This window comes from Zophobas morio, unplaced genomic scaffold, assembly GCF_036711695.1.
Source record: "Zophobas morio isolate AGI-343-1 ecotype UQ-CSIRO unplaced genomic scaffold, CSIRO_AGI_Zmor_V1 ptg000023l, whole genome shotgun sequence".
Classification (NCBI taxonomy): Eukaryota; Metazoa; Arthropoda; class Insecta; order Coleoptera; family Tenebrionidae; genus Zophobas; species Zophobas morio.
The window spans coordinates 4,171,696-4,198,775 of NW_026972128.1; the positions used below are offsets into that span (position 1 = coordinate 4,171,696).

At 32.7% G+C, this 27,080-nt stretch overlaps 1 protein-coding gene across 2 annotated transcripts; it reads left to right on the forward strand.

Moving 5' to 3' along the window:
* Positions 1-6,073: 6,073 nt before the first annotated feature.
* Positions 6,074-26,123, forward strand: LOC135134679 (tubulin beta chain-like). Of its 2 annotated transcripts, none has more exons than XM_064063435.1 (4): positions 6,074-6,202; positions 17,911-18,019; positions 23,702-24,476; positions 25,289-26,123. In XM_064063435.1, exons 1-4 carry the CDS (start codon positions 6,146-6,148, stop codon positions 25,704-25,706), a joined length of 1,359 nt encoding a protein of 452 aa, XP_063919505.1. In that variant the 5' UTR covers positions 6,074-6,145; the 3' UTR covers positions 25,707-26,123. The 2 variants fall into 2 exon arrangements, with proteins under 2 accessions (XP_063919505.1, XP_063919504.1); XM_064063434.1 differs by having other exon boundaries at positions 6,075-6,202; positions 23,699-24,476.
* Positions 26,124-27,080: the final 957 nt, after the last annotated feature.

Here is a 27,080-nt window from a genome sequence, read left to right on the forward strand (position 1 = left end):
ATAATTTTTTAAATTCAAAAAATAACGATAGAGACTATCATAAAACGATGGACGGGACAATTTTTCAAAATTGGGTGGTTAATCAGCTCATTCCTACTTTGGCAAAGTTATACCAAAAATGTGTGGTGGTTTTAGACAATGCACCGTATCATTCGGTTCAGTTGGATAAACCACCCACTTTTTCTAGTAAAAAATGTGAAATGCAGGAATGGCTCTTTAAACATAGTGTTGAATTTGACAAACAAATTTGGAAGAAACAGTTGGGGGATTTAATTAAACCCTTCAGAAACAATAGAAAAAAAAAATATTTGGTAGACGAGACATTAAGAGAAAGTGGCCATGAAGTTAGATTGCCTCCGTACCATTGTCAATATAATCCAATTGAAATGGCGTGGGGATTTTGTAAGAACTATTACAACAAGCATATAAATTCTCAACCTTCATTAAAAAATAGGGTGGAGAATTTATGGCTTTCTAAATGTACTCCAAGCATGTGGCAAAACTTTTGTAAACATTGTGAAAAACTTATTTTGGCAGATTCGGAAAAAATATGGGAAATCTTTCGTACGAATCTATACCTCCTTTCATTATTTCGCTAGGTGAATCTGATTCAGAATCTGAATTTGAAAATGACGGTGATGATACAGATTTTCATAGCGAAGTAATGGAAATGTCGGGTGGTGATATTTTTACGCATCTTTCGTTCTAAATTTACCAAGGTAGTATGTGAAAAACTACCTGACGTACAACAAAATAAGTATTATTTTGAGTTAGCATTGCCATTTTTTTTTTTGTAACTCTTCATGGACCTGGAGAAGGCGTATAGTAACGTTCTTATTAATAAGCATTTGGAAGTACTTAGTAAAAGCAAATAAAGAGCACTTACGTACCCATTAGTAATAGCTATATAGATAAATAATTCAATTTAAGGCCGGAAAAATGTTTCAGAAGAGCTAAACCCATCAAAACACTAGAGCAAGGTTGTTGTCTTTTACCAACCCTTTTAGTAATCTTAGGAAAGTGAAAAAAGAAGTTGGAAGATATGGAAATAGGCTGTTCACAAAGGTCGAAATTTCCATTTCTAAGAAGAGTGGGCGAGCAGAACGAACTGATGAGTGAGAATTAAAGGTGAGATGCTAAATGTGGCATGCGACAATAGTCGTATGTAGAACCCCCATTCATATAAAAACAATGTTTAAGTGAAATTTTAGTGTTTGTTCCTTACATATGAAATAAACACTTACAAAAAGCCGAATAACTGTTTTAAATAGCGTAAAGTTTTATGCTTTCTAAGAAATGGATACCGTTAACTTCATTGCTACTGAAAACTGAAAGTATCGGCAACAATGTTTATATTTCTGGCATATCTTTTAACCTTTAATTTAATAAAACATAATCTAACGAAAAAAGTTCAGGGAATTTTTATTCTTCTGCATCGAATACCAACAAACTCACTAGATTTTCATGGCCAACCCTACTATATAAAGGTCGTGAACGGATAATAAATGATTTTCGATGCGTCAAACGTGAACTATGAAGCTACTCGACCACAAAAATAACTAAGTATTTAAGGTTTATCCTGCAAAAGTTTGAGTCCACAAGTCATCAAGTTTTTGGGGGAGTAAACAGTTAAATTTTGAATAGCAATTTACCTTATTTATGATAACCCTCAAATATTTGCAAAATGTTAGGGTAGTCAGCTGTGAATTTTCTAAGATAAAACGTCTCAAGTTTTCTAGTGCATTTAAATTCTTTGCCCAAAAATCTAGATATTTATGGTAAAAAAATTAATATACGGGAGGATATGATTTTATAAAGCCGAAATAGGATTCACTTAGTAAACTAAACCAGTTACCTTCAACTTTGTTAATGTGGTTTTTGCAAAAACCGCAAGGACTCAACACACAACGATTGATTTATTTAAAAACTAATTATGAATTTAGAACGTTTTAAATGATATTAAAACAATAGTTATATTTTATTACTTTACTGCAAATCTATATATATAAAAAATCAAAATTTGTATTTTTTGCATCCATCAAAACAGACATTTATATTTAACGATGTGTTAAATTGGTAATGATTGATGTAATACCAAACATATAAAAAGTGAAGGGAATTTTTTTTACCAATTTTATAATCTGGGACGAGCAGTATTATTATAAATAATAAAACAAGCCGTTAAAAATATTACAGCTTGTGAAAAAAAAAACTCAAACAAATAATATTTTAGCCAATAATTGTAAAATTCCGTTGATTATTATAAGTAAAAGTAATGGTTAGAAGCTACATTAATATAACGAGATTATAATTTTTAAAAACACTAATTTGCTGAGGGTCAAATACCAGCTCGTCTCTAAATCATCTCTGTCTCTATTTTATTCGGGTTAATCTTGACTGAGTAACATTTTTTATTGTCTGATTATCCATTGTTTGTGTACTTTTCTCTGAAACATCTTGTATACAGAGCGATTAGTCGATTACTTGGTACGTAGCATTTTTAAATGTCTGGTATGCCAAGAAAATGCCTCAACAGGAAGTTAATACTTCATTATTTATACCACTTATAAAGCAATAAAATAAAACAAGAACACGAAAACAAAGTAAAGAAATAGTTTAAAAATAGCACCGTATTTCTCCCCTGACAAATTTCACTAATGAAGCTCTAATGCGTGCATTGGACCGCTTTAAAACACTTGATTACAATGATGCTCTCAACACCGTCTGTTTTCTTTTCTAATAAATTTAATTAAAAATTCTCGCTACGTTGACAGATTCAGATGACAACATGCACGAGTCGCGTTTGACAGCTCACATGCTTCATTTAAAAATAGAACAGTCACCACGAAAGCATCGCGAGGACATCCGGTGCCTATTTATTTGTTATTATTTTTTTGCATTATATTTATTTGTGTGTTTACGGTGCTGGGTGTTCCCATTTTGTGGGCTGTTTGTTTGTAATTACAGTAGTTGAAAATAATCAAAAAGGGGAGCTAGGAAGAATGGTTGTGGTTTTATTGCGAGTAAACACCAGAACGAATAAAATAGGTGGAACTGAGTATTTAAGAATAACATTTTAAAAATTATGAGTATGATGTAGGTTGTTGTTTGAATTCCTTAAATACAGGAAAAATTTTTCGGAAAATAAATCAAATACTTTTGGTAAAATATGCAAATACATATTCATTTTTATCATTTATGTTAGACTATCAAAGTTCATTTGCAGTAATTTAGCGATTTAACTAATCTAATTTCTTATCAACACAAGACAATATAAAATTTAATATGTAACAACTGACTTGAAACATGTTAGACGGAAAAAAACATTAATAAACATACTGGGTAACTGTTAATGATTGAAGCAAATTTTTGTGTTGGTAATTCTAAATATTGGCAGCGGTGTTAACATGTCAGTTCACAGTTGTCAAACAGGAACGCGCCTAACGCACCTTACAAACATGATGAGAAGATGCCCTAAACTTCATTTTGACAATCAGGTATGCCATCATAAAATGTTAAATATGTTGCTAACCCGACAAAAACAATTAATTAATAGTCACCCGGTACTTGTTGCGTAAAAAAAGTCGAGTCGCGTTTAATTGACACTTTGATATGTTTTATCTTCACTTTTTTTCGAAAAATAAGAAAAATAGTTCTCACATAGTTTCAAGTATGTCTTGAATAACGGCAGTCAGATTCAAGAAGAATGACGTGTAAGGTCTCGAATGATCATAGACATAAAGGTCAGGTCAGGTCATTGGCAAATCCAGCTATTATTTACAGCTAATTTGGGATTTGTTACTACGTTATCTGTCAAACTTCTTGCATCCCTATTTTGTGTTTTGTTTTATTTTCTGTCATATACAAAAAATTTATTAATTAAATCTTTACTAATATTTTTCAAAATCAAAAATAATATTTTCTTGAACTGCAAATGACATCCGTGATTTTCATTTATGTATTTGTTCTTTTTTTTTATAAGATAACATAATCTGGTTGTTACGTTATGTATAAAACAGTGACAGAGTAGATCGAGGGAGAAGTAAAGAGGCAAAAAAACAAGGCGTAAACAGCAATAGAGAAACAATAACACAGGCAGAAACAGAGAAACAGATAAGCAAGTACAGAGACACTAAAACAAGGACAAAGAAACAGCTAGAGAAGTGAACAAAGAGCCTAGTCGAGAAAAGGAAAAAAAGGAGAGAGGTGGGATGGAGAAAGCTAGATGAAGGGGGAGAAAAAGAGAAAGACCAAGAAACATAGTGAAAGAAACAAAAACACATGCTCTCCCTCTATTATTGAGCGAATAATAGAAGGAGAACAAGAGAGTGAAACAGAAGACAAAAACAAAAAAACAGAGAGCCAGAGACATAAAATGATAGAAAAGAACGAGAAACACAGTGAATAGCTACACAATAAGAGAGAGATGGAGAGAGAGAGAGAGAGAGAGAGAGAGAGAGCTTGGTCTAAGCTTATTTAGACAGAACTTCCCTGGCGCTTCATCTATAGTCCAATAAACTTAGTTTCTTCGAAAAATTATAAAATTTGATTTTGAAAAATTTTCTTTATATTATGATAACCCTATAGGTTAAAAAAATATACTTAACACCATTCACAGTGTAATAAAAAAAAGTGGCTCATGAGGATCGAACACGTGACAATTGTGGTATTATCCGAGCTTTAATGAACTGAACTCTTACATTTCTAAAAAACGTTGCTACACATTTTTAATTTTTTTGGGAAAACTCTGGTTTTCTAACGTACAAATTCAGCGAGGACTCATAAACCACGAGTACAGGAAGGATTGTGTTCTTTTTTAACATTTAAACAGCATTTACCATGCAAAGTTTTCAGGTCACATAATCAAATTGTTGCTAAAGATAGTTAGACAATTTTGCGTTTTACCATCTACATAATATTCCTAACAATATATTTAAGATTGTAGGGGACATGATACGTGGAGAAAACGTAGTTGTAGTAGTACTAGTAGTATACAATACTTCCTTAGCTTACGCTCGGGAATTAAAAAGGAAGAGAGAGGAATTAAAAGAAGATAAGGGAAGAGCGAGGGAGGTAATGAGAAACAGGGCGGAAGAAAAGAGGTGAAGGAAAGTGAGGGATAGAGGGAGAGAAAGTAAGTAAGAAAAAGGGATACATACAAAGAAGGATAGTGACAAGAGAGAGTCAGAAAAGGAAGAAAGAGAGAATCAAAGAAAATGTGAGATATAGACAGGGAACCTAGAGACTGAGTGGCAGAGAAATAGAGAAAAACACACAAACGGAGAGAGAGAAAGCAAAAGTCGGAAGACACAGACATCGATAAAAACCTAAGATGCACAGGGTTGAAACAAGTGAGGGAGATGGAGACAAAAGCCAAAAGGCAGGAAGCAACAGAGTCACGGAAAAACAAACGACGAACATGCAAAGAAAAACAGAGGGGTATAGAAACAGACACAGGGATAGAAATAGAGTGATACATGGAGGCCGGGACAGAGACAAAACAAACCGGTAGACGCATAGAGATACACACAGAGAGAGGAAAGAGAGACACAAACAAACAGATGGTGACATAGACAGAAATATAGATTCGGATATAAAAAGACATGGAAAGAGAGGTAGACAGATAAAATTACAGAATGTGAAGATCTGTTGAAATCTTTGTACATATTTCATTTGTTATCAATTTTCGAAAGTTTGATTTTTTTTTATAAATATATCAAGAATTAATATTTTGTTGTTTATCAATTAACAATTCATACGACTGCTCTTACCCCATCCACTTAAACTTCGCACTAGCAATTAACGATTTCCCTAATGGACATTCCTGCGACTGCTTCGCGAATGGCGTTATCTGCACTCTGAACCATTCTCTTCTGCATCTTGCAAGCCGATCTAAATTCGAGCGGCTTTTTTCACCGACGGCTCCGTTCTTTTTTTTTTTTTTAATTAAGAGCAGCCAGTGACAGTAACCGTCTTATATTTAGAACAGTGTCTAAATTCTTTTAAATAATAGCCATACTTGGATAAATATCTGTAACACGATATATGGAGGGGAGGCATGCACTCATGGCAGAGCTCGCCGGTACCGAAATCAGTCACAGTAGTCTTCTGCATTTGTCGGGAAGTACACTACACTGCAGCCAACATGAGGGAAATCGTACATCTTCAGGCCGGACAGTGCGGAAACCAAGTTGGAGCTAAGGTAGGCATTTTTTTTATTATTTATTTACTCGCGATTTTTTTTCTTGTTGCTGCTTTATGATTTGTTGTGAGATTCGGTTTTGGTTTTTAATTGGATTTTAACATTATCACGACATGTACATTAAAAATTTAACAATGGACGCCTTATCGGCGGAAGTGAATCATGTGCTGTAGATACAACAAAGAAGTAATGAGGCGGACGAAGAAATTGTTATCCATGAGGGACATGAATTTTTTTCTACATGGCTACCACTTTTCGTCTAAATTAAAATATTAATTACTTAAGTGGTCCATTTCGGAGTGTTTTTATTTGATAATTTTACAGGTACATAAGTAGAGTATTGAAGAAAAAATACGGAAAGAGTACGTTTTTCTTAATGATATAATATTATAGTTTTCATTTCAAAGATTTGGTTCTTGGCGGCTACTTGTAACAAATATTTTTGTCAAATTTCGGTGGTTAAAAATTTTATGTAGGTATTAATCTGGGGAGCTGTACAGATAATTTTTTTTTGTTACTATAGGATTTTTTAAAAATAGATGGCTACTTATATTCAAATTAAGCTTTTACTTTTACCTATAGATGTATTAATATTACTTGAATAATTCATAATGCTGTGCACTATTTCGATTACATATATTTATTTTTGAATGCATATTAAAGTTAAACATCATTTGGATACTATGTGAATAACAATAATCTTAGAACGAGACCTTGTGGAACACCATAATTATTTAACAAGTATTATGAAAATCCATTGTACAAATTAAACATAATTCAGCTCTCAATTTACTACAGTTTTGTTTTTTTATTTAAACAAAATGGATTCTAGAGATATTCTAAAATAAAACATTGCTTTAAAATATACTTTTTATAAGGCGTTTTTATATTGATACATTGTGGGACTTAATAATAATTTTACTTTAATTTCCCTAGTGTATAAGATTTAATCAAAGCTTACACATTGGTTTATGTTCTCCATAATTTTCAGTGTTTGAGGTTTATCAAAGAAATTGATTTAAACGCAAAACCTTGATAAGTAAATTAAACTTCGCTTCTGAATAATTTATTTTAATATTGCGTTTACTCGTTATTACTGTGCATGAGTAGTCTTGTAAATGATTCAGCGTTATATCCCCTTATTTGCAAGACTAGGTTGTAATTTTTTGCACGAACGTGTAACTAGTAATGATAAAACGGTTTAACATTTTTTTTTAGAAGATATCTACTCTATACAAACAATTGTTTTTAAAAATAGCTTGAAGGACGCCAGATTTATCTACTTTTCTTTTTTAAAATGATTGATGGGAGAATCAACAGGAGCATTATTTATTGCCCAAAGTTGATACTGGATTAATGTCAAATGGAGTTACAATCAACGAATTAAAATTAATTTTAATTTGAATGTCACTAACGAGATAGTATGTAGAATAACGTAGAAATCATTGTACAGAAAAAAAGTATTTAATACTGGATTGTTGCGGAAAATGACTAGTATGGGTTTTAAAGATTACAATTCGATTAGTGCTTATTGTTTTTTTTTATGAATACAAATCCACTTTTGCGCAACAAGAACTAGTCTTTGTTGATAAGTAATGCGCCAGTTCGTTTGTATTTTTAATTGAAACTTCATTTTAACTGTAAACGTAATTTCTGCTGTAATTTAAGGGAATTATTTTTTTAAGTTATGATTGCAGAATGCAATTGTGGGAAAATGAAATATTAATTTTTTGGTTATTATATTACTCATATAAATGATAAAAATGTTTCTATTTGCGTTTTCATAACATATTAGCATGTTTGCGCAAAACAGTTTCTTATGCAGTTTACCTTATGCTTACACTTATAATTTATAATTATAGTTATAAGCATAATTGTAACAGTTATGCTGACGGTTTAGGACCTTACATTGGCAAGCAGAACTGACTTTCTGACACGTAAATTAATTAATTTTGCACATGAATTATTTAGAAATTTTGGCAACTTGTGGCAATATAGAAGATGTTCAGAACTACTCAGTGTATCAGTTAATACAAAAAGAGTTTCTTTTTCAGTTGTGACATAATTAGAGTTCTAAATGACACTGATTGACATTGTAAAAAAATTATGTTGTTGTCAATATAAGATGTAACGATTATGAGTGTTATAATTGTAAGACATAAGTTATAAGGGTAAGTGTAAGCATAAGAAAAAAATTATAAGAAAATGTTTTGCGCAAACACGCTATTAACTTATCTAACTAATATAACCGTAACGAAAAGTTTCAGTTCTAAATTAGATCTAACCATGTTTTGTTGTTTCGAAATGTGTGTAAGCTGTATTTAAAATAAATGAAAAAATTGCGGTTTACACATCTGCGACAGGAAAAAACGCAGAAAACGAAACCGCGAATATCCGATTAGATCAAAATATGAAGTAAAAAATAAATAATATCAACTTTTGTGTGATTCTGCGGAATTTTAAAGTTCTGAAAGTTCCTGAACTGAACTGTTCATGTTTTGGACCGTTTTAGTTGGCATTAGTGTCATTAACACCACAATTAAAAAACTATAATGCGTCTGCTATGTTTATACAAACAATTTGATGTGTTCGTCTATAAAATTAAATACGATTTCCTGGTTTCTGTTAAACGGAAATGAAGCTGTGAGTATCAAATGATACATTACCCTTTTAAAGACGAGTTAATTTTTTTGAGCAGTTCCATAAGTTTGAATTTCTTAAAAAAACTATTTAAAATTATTTTTTTAATGTTATGACGAGCCAGAAACTTATGAACTAGTGAACGTTTTTAATTTTCAAAAATACAAAAATTTTGCAGTTCTATTTTGATATTATCTCGTAAGCTTTAATGAATTTTGTACTAGTTAATAAAAATAAATACCATTAATATATCAGCAGTGTTAGCTTTCGTACTTTAACTTTACCTTTAATGCAAGAAATAGACTTTTAACTATCAATCGATTAGTTGATCATGTAATGAAGAAGATCAATCTTAAATGCGTTTTTAATTCTTTACTAAGATAATTTTTGATTTTCTCTTATTATAAGTATCTACTCAATTTTTTTTAAATATATTTATTGATTCTGGAATTTCCAACGGTTCATTACGTTAATGTGTCCCAATTTTCAAAAAAATGATATACATAGTTGCCTATACATAATATAAAAAAGAATTTACTTGACAATATTTTGAGTTGGCGTCAAGTTTGAAAAAGGCTTTTGAAACTTCCATATTTTCTAAAAGTTGTGAAAATATTTGATATTTCGAAGATCTGTGTATGGATTTAGCCATACATTTTCGGAGATTGATTTAAAATAAAACAAATATATAAAATTCCCAAAATTCCTAATACATACATACATATTTTCTTAATTCTCCATGGAACTTAACAATTCGTGTGGGGGGAAACATTATTAACCCACATTGAAAGCAAAAATCGTCAATCACGTTTGAATGTTTTTTTAGTGCAAGCCGTGTTCATCCTAAATTTAGTTTTTAATTTAGTGCAGTGTCGTCAACCTAAGATTAATTTTAATTATCATTTAAGTAAATAGTCGAAAATTTCTAAATTTAATCTCAATAAATAGAAATTTGAGATTTTACACAATGACAAGACTCTTGCTGAGAATGCTCTAATCGCATTCCTTGTACCGCAAAAATTTCCATATCTGAAATTAATTGTTACATTTTTGGAAAATATAATATCGATCGAATTATTTACGGTTATCGTTAATCGAGTCTACACAAAGTATTCAAAAAAAGCATGTCATCCTTAAAAAACGAAATATGAAAAGCCCTGATCAAGCACACCCATCTGATTTAATTAGGATTAAACCGTACAAGTCTAAAACCAGTCGTAAAACCACCACTTTAAGCACCACGTATCTGTATCCGTCGCCAATTAAATGGCAAAATTATAAACGTTCGACATTTCCATAACCAGCAACAACGCGGCCACCGCCATCGCAACAAATGCTCATCTACCGACCCACTGGTGATAAGCAACGTCGCTATTTTTCTCTCCTCCCAGACTGACTAATTGCTCTTAGACTGGAAGCCATCGAAAATAGACTCAGTTCAACGTTCACGACCGAAATAAAACCCTATTTATACGAATGCAGAAGGCACATGAAAAACGAGAAACAATGAAGACGATACAGGAGCTGGCAATAAGTCAAAATTCCACTAAAAACGCATCATGGTCGGTGATTAAAAGTTTTTTTTCTTAGTCACCGCTAGATGGATATAAATATCTCCGAGTGCATTCCGTCTGATAGCTGAGGAATATTTGGGATTGCCCCTAAGTGTTTAAAATAGTACTCTGTATTTATCTGTCTCGTTTGTTTCCTGAGCTGCGTGTTTCGACATTCCAGAGACAGGAGACGACTTAACTTAAGGCAGATAATCGAATTTTCGGATCAACGACTCTGATAATTGATTAGCGCAGAGCGGTCTAGGGATTTATGCTCTACTGGTTCGGATTTGCTGGACTGGTTTGCAAGAAAAAGTGAGTCATGGAGCTAAAAAGTGGAGATGACTTGCGGTCGGGTTCGCGTGATGGGGGTTCTTACTAATTTTGTATAGTGTGTACTTTTATTTTTTGGTAAACTTTCACTTCTGAGAACATTTTACTGAGAAGTACCTAATGAAAAATTTAAATAGAAAAAGAAATTATGAGATACAATAAAATATAAATAATTAGAGTTTTTTTCCAACAGGTATGCACCGAAATTGATAGTGGTCTAGAGTTACAAATATTATCAATGTCTACATTTTTAAATATATCAAATATACCTTTTTTCCAGATATCAAACTTCTTACAAGTTTTAAGAATTAAATTAAAGATTTAAAGCAAATTAGAGGATAAGATGGTGGAATAAAACTTGGAATTTCATCGTCTTCTACAGTGAGAGATTTCTTTGACTTTATTAAAATAGTTACTACACTCTCTTTTTAAAAAAAATCTGTATCACTAACAATAAGTTTCAGTAAGTAACATGTCATCCAAGTTTATATTAGGGTCAGGAGAAATATAGACACTGTTGAAAAAGTCACTAATTAAATTCGTTGAAAATTGTTTCCAACGAGGAATAAGAAAGAAAATAAAAAAAATAGGAGCTTTTAATATATATGTAGTTAACTATAATATGTATAACAAAGTCGTGTTTATAAAGGTATGATTTATTTAATTGCATATAATTAATTGACCACGTAATCGACGTCAGGTGAAAACTACTCCATTTCAATAAATAGTGTATGTACAAATGTACATTGTACATATATAAAAAATAACATCAATACGCTACTCTCTATCTTCTTCCAAAGACACCTGCATTGATACAGACCCAATTATTGCATTTCCTTCTCTATTCCACAAATAACTTGACCCCCATGCCCATATCCTCTATCTCTTGAAATGCCGCATAATCAATACACCCTCATATGAAAACATCATGTTTATACGATAAGAAGGAAAAAGACAATGACATTTAATCGAAACAGAAGTCTATTTTAATAACTGCTCCGAGATGTATTATCGCGCTAACGACAAAATTTTACGGTTACTACATTTGATAACCATTCTGACTCACCGTCACAACTCATTTGATTTAAAGAAACGATCGTTTGACTCATTTTATTTCTATTACATGCTTATCAAACCGCTCCACGATTAATCAGTCGAATTCGCAATTACGAAAACGTTGCACTGAAACTAGTGTCTTTCAAGCAAATGCTATTTTATGGGTATGCAAAATTTCTTTTGTCTTTTATTAATCGATTGGTTCTAGAAGTGAATCGTAATGGTTGTATCATAATTGATAACAATTAATACTGACGTTGGATGTTAATGTGATCTGATATTTCTTGCACTGGAATATGAATGTTTGGCAGTAATATTGGCGTCCATGTGGGATGGTTCAAAGTAATTAGGTAGTAGCAGCAAAGAGGTATCCTGTGACTTTTAAAATGTGATACAAGGTGGTCGAAAGACTAATAAGCCAACTGCTCCGAGTTCAAGCTATAAAGAGGTTTTAGAATGATAGAATGCGTAAATTGAATGATATCAAGTTGAAAACTGACAATTTTATACAGACAAAGTAAAGAAAGTATACCCACTTAAAGTGTTAAAAAGTTGTCAACAAACAATATTCATCCTCATAAAAAAATGTTATAAAGAAAAAATATTACAAAAACTGCTATCTCGTTAAGGGGAAACTTACAACGTACTCATTCAGGAGTGTTCTATTTCGATAATAACAAATAAGATATCGGAATAAATTGTCTTGTTATTGTTGAAACAAACTCAAGTAAATTGGAATGTTTAAATTCCAAATACACAAATTACTCTCTGAATTAACATAATGCCTGAAGCCTAGTAAAAAAAACACAATGAAACAACGAAACAGTTTTACTCCAAGACGAAAATAAGAGTAACAAATAAAAAAAATTTATATTTTTATTCTTTCTTTCTCGCAGAACTCTTTGATACGTTGTTGGAGTCAGAAGAAAGGAAGTTTCAAATGTCATAATTACTCTGACGGATGATGACTGTAACAGTTTCCGTCACCAGGAATTGTGGCAAGATTTCTAAATTTCACAGGTCACTTTTATGAAACTCTTATATTATAGGCAAAGTCGTGTTGTGAAACTTTTTACAACAAAATAAAAAAATTGGTCGAAGATTATTTTGACAGAAGTTTCTTCGTCTCTGAAGTACAATAAAGAAGTACAGATTTTTCGAAACATTATAGGTAAAATTTGATTTTGCAAATTTTATTTTTTTATGAGAACCCCTGTAAGTTAAAATAAAGATATGTGTGCAATGTTTTAAAGTAAATATAAAATAAGTTTTTTTCATTACAAAAATTTTGTGATGACGTCATGAACACTATATCAATTTGGATAGGTGCAGTGTAATACTAAAAATAACAGTATTGTATTCCCATATTTTCGGGAAAATGGATTTTTTGGGTCACCCTGTACACGCATTCTAAAAAATATGAATGAATGATAAACCACAAGTATATCATATTTTGCACATTTTCGATAGAGTTTATTCGGCAAAATTTTGAGATGACGTCATCAGTTTTTTGGGGAGCCGTAAACGGATATATTTTTATTAACGATGTTTCCGATAATCTTAATAAAACGTTTGCAAGGTTTCACAGCATTCGGTTTTAGTATTTCAAGTTAAATTATAAAATGTTATTACATTTCTGTTTTTTTTTTTACAAAAATCTGGATGCCTTGGGTAAAAACTCAACACCGATTCATAAACTACAAGTGGAGGAGTAGTATTTTATAAAATTTAATTAACATTTACTATTGTAAAAATTAGGGATGATGTCATATCAGCGTTAGTGGAGATCGTTAGACAAATTTTAATTAGTGTTTTATCATCTATACGGTATTCTTAATATACATACAAAATTTGACAACAATCGGTCCAGTAGTTTAGAAGATTATCTGTTTAATAAAAATTGACACAGACGCGGACAGACGTCAGACGGCAACGAGAGACCTATGTTTTCGTATTCTAGGAGTCATGAAACGTCGAAAATACATAAAAGTAGCGTTTACAGTATTTCTTTAGTTTATTGTTGAAAAAAAAAAAATAATGGCTATACTTATTATATCTTTTTGGAAGATGAGGAGGGAATCATTTTATAAATTTGAAAATTGAAAATCCAGGTGGCTTATTAGCTTATTACAGCTTGTAATGACATATATATTTATCAAGATTTTCTACACGAAATGAATGCTTGTCAGGAATTAAAATATTTTTAAGCTTTAAAAATGGTCTCTGAACTTTGCAATTAGAGATTGTTAATACAGAAATAATCTAAGAAAATTATCAAACAAATAACAAACGGTGTAACGAAAATTTTGAAAGTTTAGTAACACTGGGTGTATATTAGGGTGATTCAAAAAAAAAAAATAATTTTTTTTTTCGTGTCAAAGAGGTTCAAAAGTTTCTTTTCAACGTAAAAAAATACCAGTTAAAAGTTGAGCTCTTAATATTAATATTAAGACCGTCCGCATCGCGTTTTTCTATTTCCCATAAGAATAACATGGGAAAATTTTTGTTTGCACCTTCTGATTTTTATTGCTAGCCCGTCGTGTGTCGTGAAAAAAATTCAATCACATATTTTTATAGAGAATTGAACGCTCTACAAAAAGTGTCTCCTATGATTTTGCGAGAAACCTGACTATGATTTTTTAACCCACTGATGCTGAAAATGTTCGGAAAGAGTTTTACTGGCCTTATTATAGCATAAAATTATAAACAATTACTGTTTAAAAAACTAAATTTAAAATGTGTATAAATTTTTGTGGTGATTTATTCCAATAAGACCATCAAATTTATTGTAATGCATCAAAAACGTCAAAATTTGGATAAATTTAACTTTAGCCTAAAATAACTCTTCAACTATCAGGTTTCTCGCACAATCATAGGAGACACTTTTTGTAGAGCGTTCAATTCTCTATAAAAATATGTGATTGAATTTTTTTCACGACACACGACGGGCTAGCAATAAAAATCAGAAGGTGCAAACAAAAATTTTCCCATGTTATTCTTATGGGAAATAGAAAAACGCGATGCGGACGGTCTTAATATTAATATTAAGAGCTCAAATTTTAACTGGTATTTTTTTACGTTGAAAAGAAACTTTTGAACCTCTTTGCACGAAAAAAAAAAATTATTTTTTTTTTTTTTTGAATCACCCTAGTGTATATACATATATAAATTGTAGGAGTAGTTCATTAAGTGGACTTTGGAATGTGATAAAATTTTGCCGCTTCATTTTAACTATATATAGATGCTAATTATATTATTCGAGACAATGTGTTAATACCTAAACCTCGCAAATGCTGAAATCTGTCGATTAAGATAACTTAAACTAGAGATTTAGGTTCAAAATGACAACATGTATACAGGGATTTATTAAAATAATCCTCATCAATTCGTTGGAATTACATCTTACAATAACAATAGGTTTCACTCTAGGTATAGAAAGATAATTTCTTGTGATGGCGTATTATATTGAGGTTTTTGAACATGAAACATGACAATATTCAGTTCTTGAATGAATTTCTAGTAAAGTTTCCTCCGTTTAAAGGCAACGACTCTTCTTTACAAAATCCGATTGAACACGTGTAAACCAGTTGGCTAAGACACGAACAGTAGAGAAGGGTAACTCTTCTGGAGGGCTTGGCCTGCCTGAAGAGATTCTTGAAAACATGAAAAAAACGGTGAATGGACATTCTAGTCAATCCTCACCAAAAAATTGTTAGAAAAAAGCTGAACACTTCATAAAATTACTACAATACAAGAGTTTCTTCCACATCATTAGTAGGCACGTGCACAGAACTACCGTTGGTCTCAAAACAATTTAAACAATGATTTTCTGGACTTGACATTCTTTAGCAATGGAGCTTGGTTCCACCTATCTCGATTTGTGAATTTACAAAACTTTCATTTATGGAGTACTGAAAATCTCATAATTTTGTGGTAATCCCTTTACTACCAGTTAATGTATGATGTATAGACGTACTTATAGAGCAATGAACTAACTGGTGGTTATTTTCAAGCTACAGCCCATATAATGCACATACACGTACAATATGAAATTATATACAACAATTTTGTGGTGACGGAATAATAAGCACAGAATGGATTATAATTAATGGATGAAATTATGAACTACCAAGTTAACACAAATCAAGAAGTGCTTAAGAATATTTTGGAAAACAAAAAGAGAAGAATTAGAATGTGACATTTTTAAATGTTAGTATTAATTATGTTTGCAAATATTATTATAGAAGTCCTATTTAAGAGTTGCTTTAAATTTTATTTTAATCAATTAGGTATAAAATGCGGCTGCGAGGTAAACACCTAGCAATTTCAATTTTTAATAAAAGGATTCATTGTTTTTAAAAAGCGGCAAACTTCTATCACCCGCCCACTGACAGCGCCACCTGTCCCCAAACACCGAAACCTGTACGGTGGTCTCGCGAGTCGTTCACGTCGTAATTCATGGTCCGACAATTAAACTGCAGTCAGCAACCCATCTCCATTGTATCGAAAGGTCAACAATCCGCCGATTACACCCAGATCGTATTAGTATCCGCTAAAAGATCATTAGTACAATTTATCTTAATGGTCTGTTGAACATGTCCATCGTGTTTATAAAACTGTTCGTGTAAACTCATAACAGCCACTTTATTCGAAATGTATGAAGTCCTCAAATTAATAGTCGGCTTTAAAGTTTAATGGTTGTTTAACGATTAAAATAAGTAATCTGTGTGGCTTCCGGGAAATCAGCGGAAGAAAAAAACCTTCATGCACTTGGAACGTCTTTGTTTTTTTATCTTATCGGCGTTCTCATCCTTTTCCTGGAAATATTGGAACCGCTTCCTTTTTTTGTTTTGCAGCGTAATTTGTCTTGGAATTAAGTCGGGCTTTAATGGCTGTAAATAATGGATTAATTTTAATTATTTAAATTAATTAGGGTAAAACTAGAGTGACAACCAATTAGATACAGATTAGGATTTTTATAATTACGGCTTGATAAATGCTAATGCTGCCAGTCGGTGCACTTATTAGCATGATTTGTAGAGTAGCGCATGGTCAAGAGTTACAAAATTGAAAGAGTCAATGAAAACGAGTTTTTGATGCTGGACAACAGTGCCGTAATTGGCATAAAGTGCATTGGAAAGGACGAATTATAGCTTCTCAATTTTATTGCTAAAGACGATTCTTTACCTCCAAGACAACGTAGTTTGATTTGTTGAGCAAAAAACTCATGGCTAAGTTGTGAACGAGTTTGTAATTTTATATTTAATAATAGAGTAGGTTAGATATTATCACAAACCAATTAACGAGTTTTAATAAATGTTATTATAAACAATTAATGGTGTAAACTGTTTGTTCTTTGTCGTTTTATTATAAAAATTTTGAATCACTTTGAGTTTTTTGCGGCGATATTTATATAATGATAATAATTTTGAACTACCCTCACCAGCTGAAATTTTCGAATGGATGATTGTTCTGGGTTCTTCAGAAATTTACAGTGATTTTTTTTTTGCTTTTTACCACTTTTTATCTTTGTCGTCTAAAATCCCTTCGGTTTTGACTTGTAGCGTATAAAACCCGTAAGCAATGCATTTTATATGAGAGAATTCGCGGCGGTGTTGCCAGTTAATTAAAAACCTACCGATTTCTGAAGAGGTTGGTACATGAATCTTACACAAATTATCACAAAGTTTTTGTTATTCCGCTTTTATTCGTGTTAAAATTAGAGTTTTAGATATTAAAATTTCATAGTAAATCGGATTATTTCTTGAATTTTCAATTTTTAAAATTGCGTTTTTTGGTTTTTTATCACACCATGTTTTAAAAACTATACAAAATTTTGTCTTAGTTTTTTAACTGTAATATAATCAAACAAACTGTTACTGCACTAGCGTTTTTAAATTTCTACCAAAAAAACCTCCCAGCTGCACACAACATACAAGAACATATTCAGTATTCACTGTAGAATTTTTAATCTTTCCCAGAACCCATCCTTACACCATCCGCGAACCCATTCCCCGAAATCCAGATGTCCCACATCAAAAAACCACTCCGCTACTCGACGAATAAAACAAACGACCATTATTATTAGCAATTGTTCCAGCTCACTAAACAAGGTCTTTTTTTCAGTTTTGGGAAGTAATTTCTGAAGAACACGGCATTGACCCCAGCGGAATCTATTTGGGAGAGAGCGACTTGCAACTAGAACGAATCAACGTCTACTACAACGAAGCCACAGGTAAGAACAATAAATTACGGCATGCATAATTCGCAACTGTGGATTTACGAGTCAAAATTTTATGCTCGAATCCTTGAATTCACCACACATCTGGCTGATGGCCGTTGTCACAGCCGTTCTTGCGCTCGTTTTGGGTAATGATTACCTTGTCGAGTGAAGAGCTTGCCTAATAGAATGGATTTTACTGGACGATTATTCAAATTTAACGATCCGCGAAATGCGGACCTGTAAATGGTGGCAGTTGGGATATGATGTGTCGCGAGATGATGAAAGTGCAGATATTCTAGAACAGCGGTGTTCACAGTGTGGGTCGCTACCCTCTGGGAGGTGGTGAGACGGTTTTGGAATTAAAAAAAAAAAATCCGCCAAGATAACGATTTCCATCTTTTGGAACGTACATAAAAACGAAGAAAGAAATCGCGTTACTTAGTGATAGATGGCGTATGTAACAAAGAGTTGCTGTTTTAATATGAACAAAATTCCAGCCAGAACGGAGGGGGGTCTCTTTTGAAAAAAGTTTGGGAACCACTGCTCTAGAATATCTTTTCTTGGTGTAGTGGTAGTTGAATGCGTAATGTGTTTATAAAACCACATATTTTTTATAGAGGCAGGTTCTACTCTATAATTATGTGTATTAAGAAATGAAAAAAAGTAATGATGATTTATTTCGCTGGATATTTATAACATTTAAATGACTTACAAAAAGACAGTTTTCTAAAGAAAAGAAAACTGTTTCTGACAGATATTTAGAAAAAAAGAAGAGATTTCCAACAATATAAACAAGCTGTTGCTTGTAAAAATTCTCCTTCGTTATTTAGTAGCTACAAATAAGCAGCACATTCGCTTACTCAATTTAAGTGCAAATAATTGTCGTCATGGCCCATCAAAGCGGAATTTAACCTATACCAAAAAACCCATCCAATTATCTTTAATGTTTTGGAAGTTATCCATCGCGTTTACTTTTAATTATGGACACTGTTATTTCCAGCTCAGATTTGCGTGCCCAACACTCGCTGAAAATTTGATCCATCGATCCAATTATCTCAGTTCCATGTTTTAATAAGCGCTTGTAATTTGCAAACTTTAAATTCAGTTCTTGTACGTAAGCACTTAATAAAGGCTAACGGTCGTGGTGAATTTACAGCGTTAATTATGAATTCCGCAGATACACGTCCAGTTTTAAGACAGGAAGTTGGGAATGTCCTGTCAAAGCCACCGCAGGTACTTAATTTAAGCGGTGAATCATTTTACTTAAGTAATGAGCTAATGAGTTAAATAATTGCACAGAGAAGAATTCCGTCGCCGTTTTCAATTAAAGTGCCAAATTTTCGCGCTTAATTTGCAGAAAAATTCGGTACGGGAGGTCAAAGAAATCGCGAAAGAGATTTTTTTTTCCAAGTAATATGGTAATATAATAAGTAAACAAACAAAAAGTTTGTTCGCGTGTTAATACATATCGCTGTTTATCCCTAGTGTTTAGAAAGAATTCGGGTCTTGTTTATTCCGTAGTTCAATATTTATAATATGACCATGAAACTTAAAAAAATAATTGCATCAAGGTTTGTATTTATAATAATTGTTTCATAGAATTTATAAAAAACGAACAAAGATTGAGGTCGAACAGTGAGAAATTACTCACTGTAAGAGTTTTAAGTATATTAACAATTGTGACTTAGCATGATTGCTTTTTTCTGTTGGATGTAAATGTGAAAATTCCAACATTCTTTAAACACTTTGTTTTCGTTTTTAATTTATATAGTTGTGGACAAGTAAAAATGAGATGATCGTACTTTAAATATTTTATATTGGCTCTCTTAAATCGTGGAAGATCATTTGTGACAAGTAATTCGAATTGGCAATGATACATATAGTCTGCTTTCAAATTCTTCTCTAGCTTTCTGCGGTGCTGTATTGTATATTTTTTCTCTTTCGTTGATAAACGTTCGTAAAAGTACAATATAACGTGAGGAACCATCATCTGTTTAAAAGTGAAGATTTTCCATAAATGTGGTAATTATTTAATTTTAAGCATTTAAACCGAGTAGGCGTTTACTTTTTACAAAATTAATGTTATCACTCAAATTGAAAAATAAATGTATCGACAACAATTACTCAATCCACAAATTTAATACATTCCATAAACCCACATACACATACACCACCGTCCAGAAAAGCTCATCACACCCATGGAGTCATAAACTTGCAGCATAGCAATAGCCATTCAATGTTATATTGATTAACAGTACCATTGAATTAAAATAACAGAACGAAATGACGATTTTTAGAAGAAAAAAATATGAGGTCTTTATAATATACTTCTATTTCAATAAATTTAATATATTCAGTATATGTATTTATAAAAGAAAAAGCCCATTACAATAGCAATAGCATTTAGAATATGTGGTTTGTTAAATAAATTTATAAATATTATAACAGCAAAGATGTCGCATAAAAATTCAAATTCTGGAGTTTATTTGTTAAATTGTAGAAACTGTTGCCTCGTATATAGATCAATCTGGAGAAAGTTTCAGAGACAGAATATAAAAAGCTAAATAACACAAACTTAACGTATCTCAACCATTTAAAACAGAAAAATGCGATTTAATGACAACTTAACAATTCTTCACATTGAACATGAAAGTCCATAATTAAATCCCCTTGAATGACCAGAAATTAAAAATAGACATAATAACTCGAATTGATTTTAAATGATCACACAGATGCTAGTAATACACTTTTGTTGATTTTAAAAATTGTAATACCGCAATCTGACTTAACCACAAACTCAGAGATAAAAACAGAGTTCTCTCTTAATTGTAAGTCGTTGTCCAATGATTCGGTAATAATTTTCTGTTTAATTTTTAACGTTAAAATCATCATCATCAGTGATAACTCAAATTTTAATAAACATTTTTACAACGCGTATTTAAAATAAAGTAAATAGATACATGTATGCAACCAATTATACACCCAATTGAACCATTCGTGAAAAAATCTACATAAAATAGTAGACAAAGTAGATTCGCAACAATATAGCCTACACTTGTCAACATATTGAAGGTCACTACATTTGAACCTTCAGTCGAAGTGACATTGTGGTGTTGACCCAAATTTTTATTACATTAAATTGTGGCTCAGCTTTTTGAATATAAAAGTATCTATTTTTTTTTCCCGTACGCCAGTGTGGAAAAAAAAACGGGAAACGCCAGAAAAAGTTCTGTCAGATTTTATTAATTTTTCTGTCAGTTATGCAAATAATAGATACTTGTGTCAAATAGACAAGAATCGACATAAATTGACAAATTGAATTTTCAATTAAGTCAAAATTCATTTCCTGTTTTTTTTTAAGTCAGCCGTACCATATCATTTAAGATTTTTAAGCTAAATTCTCTGCGGAGGAAATGAGTTGACAGTCATTAGCCACAGAAATATTTAGGGCGAATCGTTCTGAAACTGACACCCACTACATTTAACTTGCGCCGCTTAAAGTTAAATGATTTCTGCATTACTGCATTGTCATTTTTTCTTCAGAAATAATTTCATCAAGGTTATTGTGAGGGAAATAGGTATAATTGAGGAAACGTTACAAATTCGAGACTTCCGAAAGAAAAAAAGTTAAACATCTTGCTGAAAACAACTTACGATGTATTATTATTGTAATATACCCGTTACTGACCCGCAAATGATCGGCATTCAGGCAAGAGTTCTATCATTCATTACGGATATTAAGATCAAGTAATAATCTGCTTTTATTAGTATTAATGTTATTATTAAAAGTTTGGGCAATTAATTCCCATCGACTGACTCTATAACATGAATCTCCTTCGCATTCTCTCATTCTCGTGGTGGAAGTCTCATCGACAGAATAATTAAAATATTAATAATTTTCATAAAAAAAACTGTATTCTGAAGATCTTCTACGCATTACTACAAGGTTAGTCTCCAATGAGGCGATTGGGAAAGTAAATTTTAAAACATCAGCATACTGTATGTAATTTGTAGAAAATATAAAAATTTATAAACTATCAGCTTGCTTCAATGCACTTGAAGAGTAATCATTTATGAGGTGGTACCACAGTGATACCTAATAATTATAGGAGTAATATACATCTGGTGCAGAAGATTACACATTCATCAGGAATTATTGCAAGCATTATTTGACACAGCCTAACAGGACTTAAGACTATAAGTTATAATTATTTTCAAACATGCGAGTGCTCCATTTAAACCTTAAAAAAAAAATTACACGAGAAAATTCAATTTTGTTTTTTTTACAACTGTATGTACTTAGATCAAGTGGGCTTTGGAATGTGCTGAAATTTAGCCACTTCATTGTGACTGTGTATAATACTATTATAGGAAATAGTGTGCATGCCCAAAGTTGGCAAATGTTGAAATCTGTCAATTTTATACTGCAAATTTACCCGCTCTAGCTTTGTATTCTTCAGTTTCATTTTAAGTCGAAATTGTGAAATAAAAACATCTGTTTCAAAACGACAACATATACACACAAGCTTACTAAAGTATAATTAGTAACATATGTATTATATTTTATAAAATACAATTTATATTAGTAATCAAAACACCAGTTGCTTGCAACATATGTATATGCGAAAATGCTCCATAAAAATACGGTGATCCAAATAGTTTGTGGCAATCCTTTGAAACCAAGTGATTAATCTGCAGCGGATTTAGAATCGATTGATTTTGTATTCTTTCTACGTTCATCAAATTTCGTGATTTATTTCCTTCTTCACAATCCATTGTCTGTCATGATTTGTCGTTAGCTGCCATTGTTATTGTAATAGTGAATTAAATTCTGCTTTTGAATAATTTATTTTGACGTCATATCAATTCTTATCATCACTTTATTTGATTGAAAACAAAAGAATAATTTGTTACGTCAATGTCTGATTCACTCCTCCTCCTGTTAGATACTTAATTTAGTCCAGCATTAAAAAACAGACAAACATGCATTTTAGCTTGACGATTTTTTTTGAGGTTTAGTAGGAGCGTCAACCCTGAGTGTAAAACTAAGTTGACGAGACTGGAGGTGTTTCATTTTAAAGTATTTCTTCATAATTGATTATTATTTACTTTGTTTTATGATTTGTCAGCGTTGCTAAGGGATATAAGCTTCATAAATTGTGTGCTTTAGAATTTTTTTTGCTCTTACGTATTTAAGTAGTTAACTACATTATCCATCTTACTTCTCGTCTCATTTCCATTCCCATAAATCTTCCGTTTTCCTTATTTAATTGAATTTTAATTAATTTAATGTTTTATTTTTTTTTGGCTCTCTTGTCAGCCTCCTAAACCAGTTTATAACATAAATGTGCAATCCAATAATAAATCCGTCTTCTTTTTGTAGGAGTGGAAATACAAGATTTACTTATCTTGCTTTAAAGTTGTTCATCATTTTATTATTGACGCTATAAAACTGTTAATAAAAGTTGTAGAATCAACATAATTGCAGCCTTATTTTCAAGATGACGGCCATACGTCACTACCTCTAGTGCGGAAAATTCAGTTTTACACTGTGTTTACACTCACAGCGTCACAGTCGATAGAACTTGTACTACTTTGTCTTTTTGCATTAATGGTGTGCGTGTGCATATAGAATTATTTTTTTTTTCAAAATTTGTCCATGTCACTTTAAAGTCGTCCTTTTTTTTCCAGTAGCTTCCCGCAGCAATGGTGGCAAGTACGTCCCCCGCGCCATCCTCCTCGACTTGGAGCCCGGCACCATGGACGCCGTCCGCTCCGGCATCTACGGCCGCCTCTTCCGCCCCGACAACTTCGTCTTCGGCCAGTCCGGCGCCGGCAACAACTGGGCCAAGGGCCACTACACGGAAGGTGCCGAGCTCGTGGACGCCGTCTTGGACGTGGTACGCAAAGAAGCAGAAAACTGCGACTGCCTCCAAGGCTTCCAGCTGACGCACTCCCTCGGGGGCGGCACCGGCTCGGGCATGGGCACCCTGCTCATCTCCAAGATTCGCGAAGAGTACCCAGACAGAATCATGAATACGTACTCAGTCATGCCTAGCCCCAAGGTGTCGGACACTGTCGTGGAGCCCTACAACGCCACACTCTCAGTGCACCAGTTGGTGGAAAACACGGACGAGACGTACTGCATCGACAACGAAGCGCTCTACGACATTTGCTTCAGGACGCTGAAGGTGCCTAATCCGAGCTACGGGGACTTGAACCACCTAGTCTCGCTGACGATGTCGGGAGTCACGACGTGTTTAAGGTTTCCGGGACAGCTTAACGCCGACCTGAGGAAGCTCGCCGTGAACATGGTACCGTTCCCCAGGTTGCACTTCTTCATGCCCGGATTCGCACCGCTGACGTCACGTGGTAGCCAGCAGTACAGGGCTTTGACGGTTCCCGAGCTCACACAACAGATGTTTGATGCCAAGAATATGATGGCTGCGTGCGATCCCAGGCACGGAAGGTAAAAATTGCACAATTTTGACTTAACAGACAGCTCGTTCTGCTCATCCCAATATTTAAACGTAAATTCGAAAAATGTTAATTTTTATTTCTACGTGGTTGTATATGCTCATGAATTTTCAATAATTTTTAACAGTTAATAATCTATTAATTTTTAGTGAATTTTAAACACTACATCGTAGTGTTAATAATACGAGTTTTTTCAAATTTTAATAAACTTCATTAATAGAATATCACAGTATTCTGGCATTATTAATAATTACTTGATTGATTTCGCATTTTTGTGATAAAATGTTTATGATCTTCAAGCAGATAACGTTATTAAAGCACTTGCTATTCGAAATAATTACCTAATAAGCTTGAGCTAAACTAAAATAAACCACCATTGAAGGTAATTTTACAGTATATTTGGATTCTCCATGATTTTAATATACAACCCTTGTGTTTCGCATGGAATAATAAATGATCGAATTGATAACCCCTCTCTACTGTCTAGACTGTCCTTTAGAACCCCAACCACCAACAACCGTATAAATCGAAGCAGGAACATTTTCGTTTCATCGAAGAATCTAGGTCGAAATCATCCTTTACATAAAATAATTTTAGCTGCAGATAATTATCCAAACAATAGCAACATATATACAACAATATATAACCAAATTTCGTAGTTTTATAGTAGAGTAAAAACTTTTCTTTCTTTTGTTTTAAGTTATTAGGGAATATTGTTTAATAATAATAAAATTGATTATTCGGTTATAACTGGAGATACCGTTACTATTACGTTGAAATTAAAAAAATCCTTGTTTTCTGCAGGTATCTGACCGTAGCAGCCGTCTTCCGCGGACGAATGTCCATGAAAGAAGTAGACGAGCAGATGCTAGCGGTCCAAAACAAAAATAGCAGTTATTTCGTGGAGTGGATCCCCAACAATGTCAAGACAGCCGTGTGTGACATTCCACCAGTGGGTTTGAAGATGTCCTCCACCTTTATCGGCAACACCACGGCCATCCAAGAGCTCTTCAAGAGGATCTCCGAGCAGTTCGCTGCCATGTTCAGGCGCAAAGCCTTCTTGCACTGGTACACCGGTGAGGGCATGGACGAAATGGAATTCACCGAGGCCGAATCTAACATGAACGACTTGGTGTCCGAGTATCAGCAGTACCAAGAGGCCACGGCCGATGAGGAATATGAGGCGGAGGAAGAGGCGGCCGCTGATGACTTCAACTGTTAATCAGTATTGCGAGAATTGGAACATCATTCAAGATTTACGTGTGTTTTGACTAGTCGTTTTGTTATTTGGGAGACTCATTTTGGTAACTTATACACAATGGCACGGCTTTTATGACGCAGTGAGCACGGTTTTTATTATTAGTATTGTTGTTACCAAGGTGGGTTAACCACGTTGGAGGCGTCAGTACTAATTTTTAGTTCTTCATACATGATGTTTGGGTATGTTTTGGTAAGATTCTTAGTTTTGATTGATGTTTTAATTTTTTTTTTTTTGAAATTCTACGATGTAAGCTTTTATACTTTTATAATTCGCAGTTGATATTTATTAAAAACGAAGTATGTAGAATTAAGACTGAATTTTCTACGCAAGTCTACTCGTCACATCGACTTAATGTAATAAATTTTTTGAAATTAAAAATGGGCTTTTGTTGTAATTTTCCACCTTTCACAAGATTTAAACTATTTTCAAATTAAGAAAACTATTTGTGACGACAGTTACCATACTTGTAAAAATAAAGGACACAGGTGCGATTACAATAGTCCCTTGAGAAAATGCAGGGACTAAAGTGACACTTTTCATCAAATGAGCTACAGGAAAGTGTAAATTGTTCCCAAATAATAATCCGTTGATCATTAAAAATGTCTTAAAAAAATTATTTGCTTCTGCTTTAGTTTTTAAAGATGGTGAAGCGTCAATTCACATTCACATGGAAAAACTCCTAGGTCAAGAAATGAACAATATACAAAAACCTTTAATAAGCACACATTTGCACATCTGTCAGAAATTTAAAAACGTATTGCTCACATAAAAAAAAATAAAAGTACGATCCGCCAACTCTGCACTTGATTTCATCAAGCTAGGTTAAATTTAGTTTTCGTGTAGCTACTAAAGGTAGATTCCAAATTTAGTGTTTTCTACTGTTTTAGTACACAGGATTTTTCTTTTTAAGGTATGAAAATCACTTTTGGGATTTTTACGCTATGTTAAAACTATTCGTCTTTTTAATGCGACCGACCGATGTAGAGTCGACACCACGATACCTAAAAGTTCAAGGTGATTGTAAAAGATCGTACACATGATGGCTTTTCGTGAATTGTGCCGCCTCGTTGTGCATGGAAGTAGAATTAATTCAATGCTCAAATTGCCCCAAATGTAAATTATAACCTAACTTTCATGAGTTTTTTCGGTACGTTTCTGCTTGGTAGGATAGGTACACAACAAAAAATTCAACTTGTATGACATTCAATAATTGATTTTCCAAAACGAATGTGTATCCTTTTCGCCACATAATCAGGTACCTCTTATGTCACAAATAAATGAATTGTAAAATAAGAAAAATTCATCATACACTGGTACTTTAAAATTTGCTTTTTG